This window comes from Cherax quadricarinatus, unplaced genomic scaffold, assembly GCF_038502225.1.
Source record: "Cherax quadricarinatus isolate ZL_2023a unplaced genomic scaffold, ASM3850222v1 Contig2148, whole genome shotgun sequence".
Lineage (NCBI taxonomy): Eukaryota > Metazoa > Arthropoda > Malacostraca > Decapoda > Parastacidae > Cherax > Cherax quadricarinatus.
In genome coordinates, this window is record NW_027197174.1 from 22501 (window position 1) to 36264 (window position 13764).

Consider the following 13764-nt stretch of genomic DNA (forward strand, 5'->3'; position numbering starts at 1 on the left):
CAGTGAAAAGTAACTATTATAACTGGTAATGATCTCTCAGACGGTCGCTCATTGTGTGTGTTACCGTTGTGTGTGTTATTGAGTTAACCAGTGTTACCATGGTGTGTGTTGGCGAGTTAACCAGTGTGTTACCATAGTGTGTGTTGGCGAGTTAACTGTGTTACCATGTGTGTGTTGCTGAGTTAACCAGTGTGTTACCATGGTGTGTGTTGCTGAGTTAACCAGTGTGTTACCATGGTGTGTGTTGCTGAGTTAACCAGTGTGTTACCATGGTGTGTGTTGGTGAGTTAACTAGCGTTACCATGGTGTGTGTTGGTGAGTTAACCAGTTTGTTACCATGGTGTGTGTTGAGTTAAGTGTTACTATGGTGTGTGTTGGTGAGTTAACTAGTGTGTTACCATGGTGTGTGTTGCTGAGTTAACCAGTGTGTTATCATGGTGTGTGTTGCTGAGTTAACCAGTGTAACCATTTAGTGCGTTGCTGAGTTAGTGTGTTACCATGGTGTGTGTGGCTGAGTTAACTAGTGTGTTGCTGCTGGAACAACCACAGTAACAAGACCACAATACCACCCTCACCCAGGCAACACATCAGTATCTTGGTGAAGGATTTTTCATTTAAGAAATCAATGCTCTCCTCCTATTCCTTGGAGCAAACCCGACTACCCCCACATCTCCCAGGTGCTGCATAACCCCTGTATGTTCATGGTAATATTTTTTTTGACAGTGAGACTTACTGGAAACACTAATTGTTTTAGATTCAGTTTACGGTAACTTCGTGGAAACTCGTGTTAGTCATCCCAGCTGTTTCAGGTAACATTCCCTATCATTCTAAATGTCGTGACATACACTGTAGAAAAATAATTTATATATTGTAAAAGTGGAAACAGTGTTCCTTAATGGCAGCACCTGACCACAGTATTTCCCCAGATGATAAACTACACAATACTAAACAACTTATGACGAAGACGATGATGAGGACGGAAAAGTTGATCAATTTCGTATGTAAATACAATGTTACCAACTCCTCTTACAGTTGACAAACTAAGATTAAGTGTTTGTAATACACAAATAACCCGCACCGAGGAGAGAGAAGCTTATGAAGACGTTTCGGTCCGACTTAGATCTTTTATAAGTCACAACGTGAAAGGTGAGGGAGCCTTTTTGTTCTGCCTATAATGTTAAGAGGTAAACAAAAGTTTATTATCGTGCCCCAGATGTAAACAAAGTGCCCACAATAACCTGATGGTGGCCATGATGCCAAAAAATGTAAAAATACCATCAATGGTGGCCAGAATATAAACGAATTCTCAGAATTACCTGTGTAGCTCAGCGGTAAAGTGTTGGACCTGCCGCCGCCGCCGTCACCACCGCTGCCGCCGCCGTCACCACCGCTGTCGCCACCGTCACCGCCGCCACCGTCACCACGGCCACAACAGCCACCGCCACCACAGCCACCGCCACGGCCACAGTTCGAGCCTCCCGTCCATTTTTATTTATTAATTTACAGTCGCTTAACATTTAAACCTAGTTCAAGCGATATTGGCTTTACCAAGGGTCTGAAACATATCAATTAAAGTTTACCACGGATCTCAGACATGTTGCAAGGATGGTAAAACAAGTGGCTGCTGGAGTTCAGTCCAATTAGTACAAGACCTTACAATTCGAAAGAGTGGAGAAGAGACCAGAGATGGAGTACAAGCTGGGTGTAGTGAAACAAGAAACATCAACAACAACAAAAGAATTAGGAATGAACCTCACACTGAACATATCGCCAGAAGACAGCGACCTTCAACACCCAGTGCGAGGTTAGTGAACCTCTACAGCCTTTAGGAACCTTAATAAAGGATCCTTATGACCCTATACACAACGTACGTCAGACCCATCTTGATCAATCACGTTTACAAGTTTGACAAGGTCCCAAGGTTTGCAACCATAACAGGTACTGAGAAATTGAAATGACTGAATCTGACGACTACAGATGACCAAACTATGAGAGACATGATTATGACAAAACAGGACTGACAGGATGGACAAGGAAAGGATGTTAAATGCATGGATCAAAAACAAGAGAACACAAATGAAAGAAAAATTACAAATTTTTAAGAAAATAGTTACCGTCTCAGGGTAATAGAAAATTAAAATGAATTGAACGGGGAAATTGTGGAGGCAACGCCATTCACGGTTTTAAGAGTACCTGGTAAGTATGACAGGGAGGTTAAGAGGCCAGAAACCAGCAATGTTGGTCAACGAAGTTAGAGATGGGGGACAGAAGCCAAGGCTCAACCCCAGCAAAAACAAAACGGTAAGTATGCACATACATATATCCACTTCCTAAGTGTAGGATATTACATGCAGTTAATTTTTTTCTGTTGCACAGAACGATGCCAGAGGCCAGACGGCTTTAGACTCTGCGCTGTAAATATTTGCCACCATCTCTATTGCTATTTCTCTTAATTTAATTTGCCAGTACACCATTGAAAAAAAAATATATTCACCTCCCTTAAAAAGAAACGATGTAACTATTGATTTGTTTCCTTGATAGATTCAACAAAAGTTGGAGGTGAGGCGAGTTGGCTGCGGCAGAGTACGTGGAAAGGAGCCAAGGTGGGTACACCTTGACACACCATAACTCTTCTGTACACCAACACACCAACCTATTACACTAAACACTCCAAGATCATCGTCAATGAAAATGTGCACACAAAACAAAGTTTCAAATATATTGAAGAAATGTTTTTGACAGTAAAAAAGTTATTATATATTGAAACAAAGAATATCACGTTATAAACACTAATAACAATAACATATAAAAGATGAATGTCTTAACTTTCTACATAGAACTTCTAATGGAAAATACAAGATACATAATTACAGTATGAAACTAAATAAACGTGAACTACAAGTGTATTTTTAAGAACACGCGTGACTGATCAATGACGTTAATACAAGTGAATTTAGAGTAACCATTAGAGACGTTGAATGAAGCGACCCAGGCAATGTTAATATGACCACAGTCAATGGTTTAACTACATTCAGTTAAGGTGACTGACTACATTAACAAGTAAACTCATGCTAGATAACAATAAAACGCAATTATTAACGAATTATAAATATATTTACATATATTACCATAACACGTACAATAACTGCGAATATAAATGACAAATAAAAGTAGCCCAGTAAAGCAACCAGTATACAAAAAAGGGAATCTGAATAAGGTTGTAGCGCACCACTCAGGCGAGTGGGTGAGTTTCCACAAGCCACAACACTAGGGTGGGTGGCGGCCATGATCGTGGATGCTGTCACTGTATCTTGCGGGTCTGACGGTGTCATGGCCGAAGACGACCCCCTCCGCCCCGCCTTCAGTCCCCCAGACCCAAGTCATAACCCCAGCGAGGCCAACCCATCTGCAGAGGCCCGCCTTCACCACCCCAGCCAAGCCAACGCCACGGCAGAGGCCAGACGGCACACGGAGCCCCAAGCTAGCCTCATTGAAACCCAGCAGCAGCAGGAACACAAGTTCCCAGAGAAGACACTCTCTGGGGACACCAAGGTAAGCCTTACCTGCCTGACACTGTTGGACATTCTGTAACAAAGTACTGTAGTGGCTAGAGGGTTTTAAAAGTGTTTAGGCTTCAAGTTGTGGCATATAAAAACTTTCAAAGATACTGAATAACAAAACCTGACCTTTCCCTTGAAGAATTTTTATTATTGTTGGGTATCTAAATACAAAATGCAAAATATATACGTTTCTATCTTAATTTTATGTATTGTCTAAGCTAGGCCATTAGGCCTATTGCAGTGCTTCTCTCGTCCTATGTACTAATGTGTGAGACACTGCAGGGTTGCGGGGAGGTGTGCCAAGGGTGCCACGACGTCATCGCTGACCGCTTCCTCCTGAGGGTCAACTCTCGCTCCTGGCACCAAACTTGTCTCAGATGTTGCGTCTGTCAGCTGGCTCTAGACCGTCAGCCATCTTGCTTTATACGTGAACACAACGTCTACTGCAAGACAGACTACACCAGGTGAGTGTCAGCTGGTTCTAGACCGTCAGCCATATTGCTTCATCCGCTAATATCGCGTCTACTACAAGAGACTACATCACCAGGAGAGTGTAGTGACCTGTTTAATATACCAGTAGTCCATTAAACAAGGCGAGTCGTCTTGTTAGGTGTCTGCTACAGAAGGAGTGAATTTCACAAGTAGGCACTTACTATAATAAATATATATATATATATATATATATATATATATATATATATATATATATATATATATATATGCGCTTAACAATTCGCAAACAGGCGAAATTATTTACAAACATTGTCTCTACGTCCACAGCAGAGTTTGCAGGTTCGAGTCCTGCTGTGGACGTAGAGACAATGTTTGTAAATAATTTCGCCTGTTTGCGAATTGTTAAGCATTTCAAATCTCTTTCGTTGTCCACTGCATGTGGCAGGATTCGATGAAATAACTTTCAAAACGAGCTTGGTGCCAGGGGATATGTGCCCGGGGGTATGGGGAAACATCGCTTAGCTTCGGCTAAGCGCCCATACTTTTCGCGGGTCTAGTCTCGTGGTAAACACTGTGAACTCTGATACAGAGTTAGCAGGTTCGAGTCCTGCTGTGGACGTAGAGACAAAGTTTGTATAATATATATATATATATATATATATATATATATATATATATATATATATACATATATATATATATATATACATATATACATATATATATATATATATATATATATATATATATATATATATATATATATATATATATATATATATATATATATATATATATATATAATGTATATGTAGTGCCGAATAGGCAGAACTTGCGATCTTGGCTTAAATAGCAACGCTCATCTTGCCATATAGGACAAGTGAAAATTTGTGTATGCAATAATTTCGCCAAAATCAATCTGAACCTAAAGAAAAAAATATATTTCACTGTTTGTTTAGTATAAAATTATTGTAAACAAATCTAAATTATATTTAGTTGCGTTAGGCTAAAATAAATTGTTCTTGTTACAATAAGGTTAGGTAAGTTTTCTAAGATTCTTTTGGAGCAAAATTTAAATTTTTTACATTAGCATTAATGAAAAAAATATATCTTTAAACGTATAAGAGAAAATTTTAGAAAGGACTTAATTTTAAATGAGTTCTTGCTAAATGACCAGTTTTACATATTCGCCACTACATTATATATGTATATATATATATATATTATATATGTATATATATATATTATATATGTATATATATATTATTTAGTTGTAGCTACAGTTAGAGTAAGAGGTAGATGGCAAAAGAGGAAGGTGGCAACAACAAGTAAGAGGGAGGTGAAAGTGTATAAACTAAGGGAGGAGGAAGTTCGGGCGAGATATAAGCGACTATTGGCAGAAAGGTGGGCTAGTGCAAAGATGAGTAGTGGGGGGGTTGAAGAGGGTTGGAATAGTTTTAAAAATGCAGTATTAGAATGTGGGGCAGAAGTTTGTGGTTATAGGAGGGTGGGGGCAGGAGGAAAGAGGAGTGATTGGTGGAATGATGACGTAAAGGGTGTGATAAAAGAGAAAAAGGTAGCTTACGAGAGGTTTTTACAAAGCAGAAGTGTTATAAAAAGAGCAGAGTATATGGAGAGTAAAAGAAAGGTGAAGAGAGTGGTGAGAGAGTACAAAAGGAGAGCAGATGGTAGAGTGGGAGAGGCACTGTCAAGAAATTTTAATGAAAATAAGAAAAAAATTTGGAGTGAGTTAAACAAGTTAAGAAAGCCTAGGGAAAGTATGGATTTGTCAGTTAAAAACAGAGTAGGGGAGTTAGTAGATGGGGAGAGGGAGGTATTAGGTAGATGGCGAGAATATTTTGAGGAACTTTTAAATGTTGAGGAAGAAAGGGAGGCGGTAATTTCATGCACTGGCCAGGGAGGTATACCATCTTTTAGGAGTGAAGAAGAGCAGAATGTAAGTGTGGTGGAGGTACGTGAGGCATTACGTAGAATGAAAGGGGGTAAAGCAGCTGGAACTGATGGGACCATGACAGAAATGTTAAAAGCAGGGGGGGATATAGTGTTGGAGTGGTTGGTACTTTTGTTTAATAAATGTATGAAAGAGGGGAAGGTACCTAGGGATTGGCGGAGAGCATGTATAGTCCCTTTATATAAAGGGAAAGGGGACAAAAGAGACTGTAAAAATTATAGAGGAATAAGTTTACTGAGTATACCAGGAAAAGTATACGGTAGGGTTATAATTGAAAGAATTAGAGGTAAGACAGAATGTAGGATTGCGGATGAGCAAGGAGGCTTCAGAGTGGGTAGGGGATGTGTAGATCAAGTGTTTACATTGAAGCATATATGTGAACAGTATTTAGATAAAGGTAGGGAAGTTTTTATTGCATTTATGGATTTAGAAAAGGCATATGATAGAGTGGATAGAGGAGCAATGTGGCAGATGTTGCAAGTATATGGAATAGGTGGTAAGTTACTAAATGCTGAAAAGAGCTTTTATGAGGATAGTGAGGCTCAGGTTAGGGTGTGTAGAAGAGAGGGAGAATACTTCCCGGTAAAAGTAGGTCTTAGACAGGGATGTGTAATGTCACCATGGTTGTTTAATATATTTATAGATGGGGTTGTAAAAGAAGTAAATGCTTGGGTGTTCGGGAGAGAGGTGGGATTAAATTATGGGGAATCAAATTCAAAATGGGAATCGACACAGTTACTTTTTGCTGATGATACTGTGCTTATGGGAGATTCTAAAGAAAAATTGCAAAGGTTAGTAGATGAGTTTGAGAATGTGTGTAAAGGTAGAAAGTTGAAAGTGAACATAGAAAAGAGTAATGTGATGAGGGTATCAAATGATTTAGATAAAGAAAAATTGGATATCAAATTGGGGAGGAGGAGTATGGAAGAAGTGAATGTTTACAGATACTTGGGAGTTGACGTGTCGGCGGATGGATTTATGAAGGATGAGGTTAATCATAGAATTGATGAGGGAAAAAAGGTGAGTGGTGCGTTGAGGTATATGTGGAGTCAAAAAACGTTATCTATGGAGGCAAAGAAGGGAATGTATGAAGGTATAGTAGTACCAACACTCTTATATGGATGTGAAGCTTGGGTGGTAAATGCAGCAGCGAGGAGACGGTTGGAGGCAGTGGAGATGTCCTGTCTAAGGGCAATGTGTGGTGTAAATATTATGCAGAAAATTCGGAGTGTCGAAATTAGGAGAAGGTGTGGAGCTAATAAAAGCATTAGTCAGAGGGCAGAAGAGGGGTTGTTGAGGTGGTTTGGTCATTTAGAGAGAATGGATCGAAGTAGAATGACATGGAAAGCACATAAATCTGTAGAGGAAGGAAGGAGGGGTAGGGGTCGTCCTCGAAAGGGTTGGAAAGAGGGGGTAAAGGAGGTTTTGTGGGCGAGGGGCTTGGACTTCCAGCAAGCGTGCATGAGCGTGTTAGATAGGAGTGAATGGAGACGAATGATACTTGGGACCTGACGATCTGTTGGAGTGTGAGCAGGGTAATATTTAGTGAAGGGATTCAGGGAAACCGGTTATTTTCATATAGTCGGACTTGAGTCCTGGAAATGGGAAGTACAATGCCTGCACTTTGAAGGAGGGGTTTGGGATATTGGCAGTTTGGAGGGGTATGTTGTGTATCTTTATATGTGTATGCTTCTAAACTGTTGTATTCTGAGCACCTCTGCAAAAGCAGTGATAATGTGTGAGTGTGGTGAAAGTGTTGAATGATGATGAAAGTATTTTCTTTTTGGGTATTTTCTTTCTTTTTTGGGTCACCCTGCCTCGGTGGGAGACGGCCGACTTGTTGGAAAAAAATAATATATATATATATATATATATATATATATATATATATATATATATATATATATATATATATATATATATATATATATATATATATATATATGCAATAAGATCACAGTAAACAGGTGATTTCAGAATATGCAAAACAACCACTCTGAAAGAATAGAGAAATTCCAAGCGCTTTCGTGACTATTCTATTCTTTCAGAGTGGTTGTTTTGCATATATATATATATATATATATATATATATATATATATATATATATATATATATAATGCAAATATCGCAAACCAAGCTATACAGGATGCAAAACAACCACGGGGGGAGTAGAATGATAGCTCTAAACCTTTCGTGTTGCAATCAACACATCAGGAGCTTGCAAAATTGCAGAAAAGAGGAGGATGTCCAAACAAGTAAGTTCGCAGAGGACCGTCTTCACTGGAGTGAGGGAGGCAGAGGAGGGTACAGGGAGTGCCCCCAGGCACAACAGTGCCCCCAGGCACAACAGTGCCCCCAGGCACAACAGTGCCCCCAGGCACAACAGTGCCCACAGTCAAAAGGATGAATATTATAGCATTAGAAAAATTCTACAAGCATTGATATTGTAACAGCCTGAACGAAATTGACGTGGCAAAAATAAAAAAAAAATCGATCATTTTCCGCTATGACATCAATAACTTTACACAAATATACTGTGAGTGATATATATTGAGAGTGATATATTGGAGGTGAGAATGTCCCAGCACTGTTATTCGATACGTACAGCACAGGAGTCGAACGTGTGATTTTCAACCATATTAGAGCTTTTAATAACCGGCAAATTGGTGGGAAGAAAGAGTAATCTTCCCTTGTTCCTTCTGGCTTGAAAGGAATATTGTAGAATCGGCAATTATTAAACATGACAGGCAGTCATTATACAATATCAGTGGCGGGTTGTTCAAATTAGATGCGTTTTTAGTGGAGGGAATAGTACACAGTTTAAAACTGGGCTCTAATATGAATGCAATAGATTGTCTGAAGTGTAGTGCCACACCGAAGAATTAGGGCCTATTTTTCCTGCAGTTTCTGAAGGTTGAGCCAGAGTTTGCCTCAGAATTATGTGGGTTGAATATCTGTGGCCGTCTTTCTTGTTATTGCAGATGCCTCCCCCTTTAAATAAGTATTTTAATGAGCCCCGTTTCCTTTACATAATTTTTAGAAGTCTCCAATCTAAATGTTACGTTTTCTCGTCAATTTAATTAGACACGTTGTCCCTTGGAAGGCTACCCTATAATTGCCAGAGACTTCTATATCACTCACAATATATGTGTGTGTGTGTAAAGTTATTGATGTCGTAGCGGAATATGATCGCTTTTTTTATTATTGCCACGTTAATTTCGTTCATGCTATTACAATATCAATGCTTGTGGGATGATTCTAATGCTATAATATTCATCCTTCTGGCTGTGAGCACTGTTGTGCCTGGGGGCACTGTTGTGCCTGGGGGCACTCCCTGTACCCTCCTCTGCCTCCCTCACTCCAGTGAAGACGGTCCTCTGGGAACGTACTTGTTTGGACATCCTCCTCTTTTCTGCAATTTTGCAAGCTCCTGATGTGTTGATTGCAACACGAAAGGCCTAGAGCTATTATTATACTCCCCCCGTGGTTGTTTTGCATGATATATATATATATATATATATATAATATATATATATATATATATATATATATATATATATATATATATATATATATATATATATATATATATATATATATATAATATATATATATATATATATATATATATATATATATATATATATATATATATATATATATATATATATATATATATATATATATATATATAATATATATATATATATATATATATATATATAATGTTGTGCCATATAGGTAAAACTTGCGATTTTGGCTTAAATAGCAACGCTCTTCTTGCCGTACAAGACAAGCGAAAATTTGCGTATGCAATAATTTCGCAAAATTCATTCTGAACGTAAAAAAACATGTATCTCATTGTGTTTGTTTATTAAATTATTGTAAACTTATCTAAAATATATTTAGTTGGATTAGGCTATATTAAATTGCGCTTGTTATAAGGTTAGTTAAGTTTTCTAAGGTTCTTTTGGTACAAAATTAATTATCACTAACATAAATGAAAAACATTTTTAAACATATAAATTTTTAGAAAGGACTTAATTTTAAACGAGTTCATTTATTGAACAGCAGCAGCAGCACTACTGATAGCTGGACAATAGCTCAGTTTTTTGGAACATATCGAAATAGAACTTAAAATCTTCGGTTATTAGTTACTACCACATACTTCCATTATCTCCCTGTGACACTAACACCTGTGCTGCTCTACTTTCACTTCGGTTCACTTATATACTTCCATATACCCTGCTTCTATTGCTTTCATATTCCTCTTAATTTCTTATTCCCCCCCCCTATCTTTATTCATTTATGGTTTCTCTTCCTCTATTTCACCCCCCTCACCCCATCACTTAAGTCCCTTCCCCTCAACCCCCTTCTTTCTTGATCTAGACGGAAGGATTAAGTGAAGGACAATCGGGTAATTACACTTACCAGGAAATTATTGATGTTACCCGTCTCCCTGAATCCAGAGAGAAAGAGAAAAAGAGAATGAGAAGGATGGGGGGGAAGGAGCACAATGATGACTGGAAAAGTCCCATCACGGAGTAAAGTATAAGAACTTGACGAGTGAGGTGGATAAAACAAAACCTCTGGGACCTGATAATATATAAAAGTGTTTTAAGAGCAGCAGCAGATGCACTATATGCACATCTAACAAAAATTTTCAACATTTCACTGGAAATATCACAAAAGGTTTATGATTTGGAAACCATTAAAAGGGTACGTTTCGCGTATGAGGAGCTTCGTCTATCCAGTATAGTGAGGAAAACATGGGTAAGGAGAGGTATTCCTCACAACGGTTTCAACTGACTGCCCCGTCTTGTCAGTCCAGGATCCGTTTAGCTAAAACTCTCTAAATGTTACAAGGTTTGTGTTATATACATCTGTATTGCACAAAATGATAATTGCCGATTTAAGGCAGCGATTTCTGTATATATTTTCTTTATAAACTAGTCTAGTCTAGTTCCACTTCATTAAATTACCGAGGCTCTTCAAGCATGAATTAAAATTATATATACGGGAGGAATATTGATGTTCCTCAATGTGTGCAATATCCCTAGGTCATCTCTCTCATATAGACTTTGCCACACCTTCCCCGTGGTCTAGTGTACACCTTTAATTTCAGGATGGGAAGAATAGAAAATATTCACACAGCCTCAAGAAGAAATCGCAATTATTTTTCCCTTGAAATCATTTTATTTATCTGAGGCTGAGTCACCACACTGCCACTAGAGGTAGACCCCGCCTATTGTGTCATATATATATATATATATATATATATATATATATATATATATATATATATATATATATATATATATATATATATATATATATATATATATATATATATATATATATATATATATATTACACACACACCACACACACACACACACACACACACACACACACACACACACACACACACACACACTCAATCAAACCTAACCAAAGCAAAGCCTGTGTCACAAACCTTCTGGAGTTTAATGACAAGCTAACAGAAGACACGAGAGAGGGGTGGGTTGATTGCATATTCTTGGATTGCAAGAAGGCCTTCGACAGTTCCTCATAAGAGATTAGTGCAGAAGCTAGAGGATCAGGCACGTATAGCAGGAAAGGCACCAGTGGATCAGAGAATGCCTGACAGGGAGACAACAGTGAGTCATGGTACTTGATGAGGTATCGCAATGGGCGCCTGTGACGAGCGGGGTCCCATAGGGGTCAGTCCTAGGACCACTGGTATTTTTGGTATGTGAATGACATGATGGAAGGGATGATGTGAAGTTAATGAGAATTAAATCAGATAATCAGACAGGACTACTAAGAGACCTGGACAGACTGGAAGCGTGGTCCAGCAACTGGCTCCTCGAATTTAACCCTGCCAAATGTAAAGTCATGAAGATCGGGGAGGGGCAAAGAAGACCGCAGATAGAGTATAGGCTAGGTGGCCAAAGACTACAAACCTCACTCAAGGAGAAAGATCTTGGGGTGACCATAACACCGAGCACGTCTCTGGAGGCACACATCAGCCAGATAACTGCTGCAGCATATGGGGGCCTGGCAAACCTGAGAATAGCGTTCCGATACCTTTGTAAGGAATCGTTCAAGACACTGTACACTGTGTACGTCAGGCCCATACTGGAGTATGCAGCACCTGTTTGGAACCCACACTTGATCAAGCACGTCAAGAAATGAGAGAAAGTACAAAGGTCTGCGACAAGGCTAGTTCCAGAACTAAGGGGAATGTCCTACGAAGAAAGGTTAAAGGAAATCGGCCTGACTACACTGGAGAACAGGAGGGTCAGGGGAGACATGATAACGACATTCAAAATACTGCGAGGAATAGATAAGGTGGACAGAGACAGGTGGTTCCAGAGAGGGGACACAGAAACAAGGGGCCACAATTGGAAGTTGAAGGCTCAGATGAGTCACAGGGATGTTAGGAAGTATTTCTTCAGTCATATAGTTGTTAGGAAGTGGAATAGTTTAGCAAGTGAGGTAGTAGAGACAGGAACCATACATAGCTTTAAGATGAGGTATGATAAAGTTCAGGGAGCAGAGGATCTAGTAGCAATCAGTGAAGAGGCGGGGCCAGGAGCCAAGTCTCAACGCCTGCAACCACAAATAGGCGAGTACACACACACACATTATGATAAAATGTAAATATACTATTTTTTAAGTATTTAAAAATGAGACGTTATTACCAAGATTTTTCCTTCGAGTTCATTGTTGTATTATAAGAACAAAATACATTATAAAAGTGAATACACCAGTAATATATATATATATAATATATATATATATATATATATATATATATATATATATATATATATATATATATATATATACGTACATACATATACATACCCACAATCTTTGTAATGTATACATTTCTTTATTTTCTTTCTCTACTTTTTCTCCTCCAATTTATCTAATTATTCTCCCCTTCTCTCTTTAGGTTCCACTGAATTCCCATCTTTTTTTTTTTTATCTCCCCAAAGCTTCCATATTTATTCACACTCACGCTCTTCCTTTTCGTGAAGGTCGATCTGTTGGTCTCTCGTTCGTGTGCATTTGGCTGTGAGCGTGCGTGCGTGTTTCACTCTCTCCATTATTCTATCGTTTTATCCTCTTTTACTTCTACCTACATCCCTTTCTACCCTCGCATCTCCATAATCTTCTAATCCTTCGTTATCTTCCTCTTCCGTATTCCTCTCGTACTGCCTTCATTCCCTTCCCTCAGTTTCGCTCCCCTTGTTCATCTCAACTTTTCCAGGGATTTATTTTGGTGGTACAATTCAACGCTCGTCCTCCCTCCCCACCTCACCCTCCAGGACACCCCACTCACACTAACCCCAGCAAGGCATTGATTTACTAACTACAGTTCTCACAACTATTACAACCTTTTTCATATTTTTCACTTCTGTGGTCAAACCCAAATATATATATATATATATATATATGTCTGTGTGGGTCCACCTCACGTGCAAACTGAGCCACAGCCTCGGAGAAGTAGATAAAAAGGCTTCAAGGAAGAATATTTGGATTTCTTCCTGAAGCCGTCTGAATATTCCACTTCCCCTACCACCCCATCTTTTCATTCTTTTTTACCAAAAGTTATATATTACATAATATGGTACAAAGATTTAAGAGATACATTGTTGATATAAAGACGACATATACAGCACATGAGGTGTACATTATATATATATATATATATATATATATATATATATATATATATATATATATATATATATATATATATATAT

At 38.4% G+C, this 13764-nt stretch overlaps 1 protein-coding gene across 1 annotated transcript in view; it reads left to right on the forward strand.

The window, feature by feature from the left end:
* LOC128690275 (LIM/homeobox protein Awh-like) overlaps positions 1 to 13764 on the forward strand; it is a 42801-nt gene that overhangs the window by 674 nt on the left and 28363 nt on the right. Inside the window, exons 2-3 of the mRNA XM_053778879.2 lie at positions 2542 to 3552; positions 3843 to 4024. Of these exons, the coding sequence (XP_053634854.2) occupies positions 3286 to 3552; positions 3843 to 4024 (449 nt within the window). The 5' untranslated portion in view covers positions 2542 to 3285. The remainder of the gene's footprint in view (positions 1 to 2541; positions 3553 to 3842; positions 4025 to 13764) is intronic.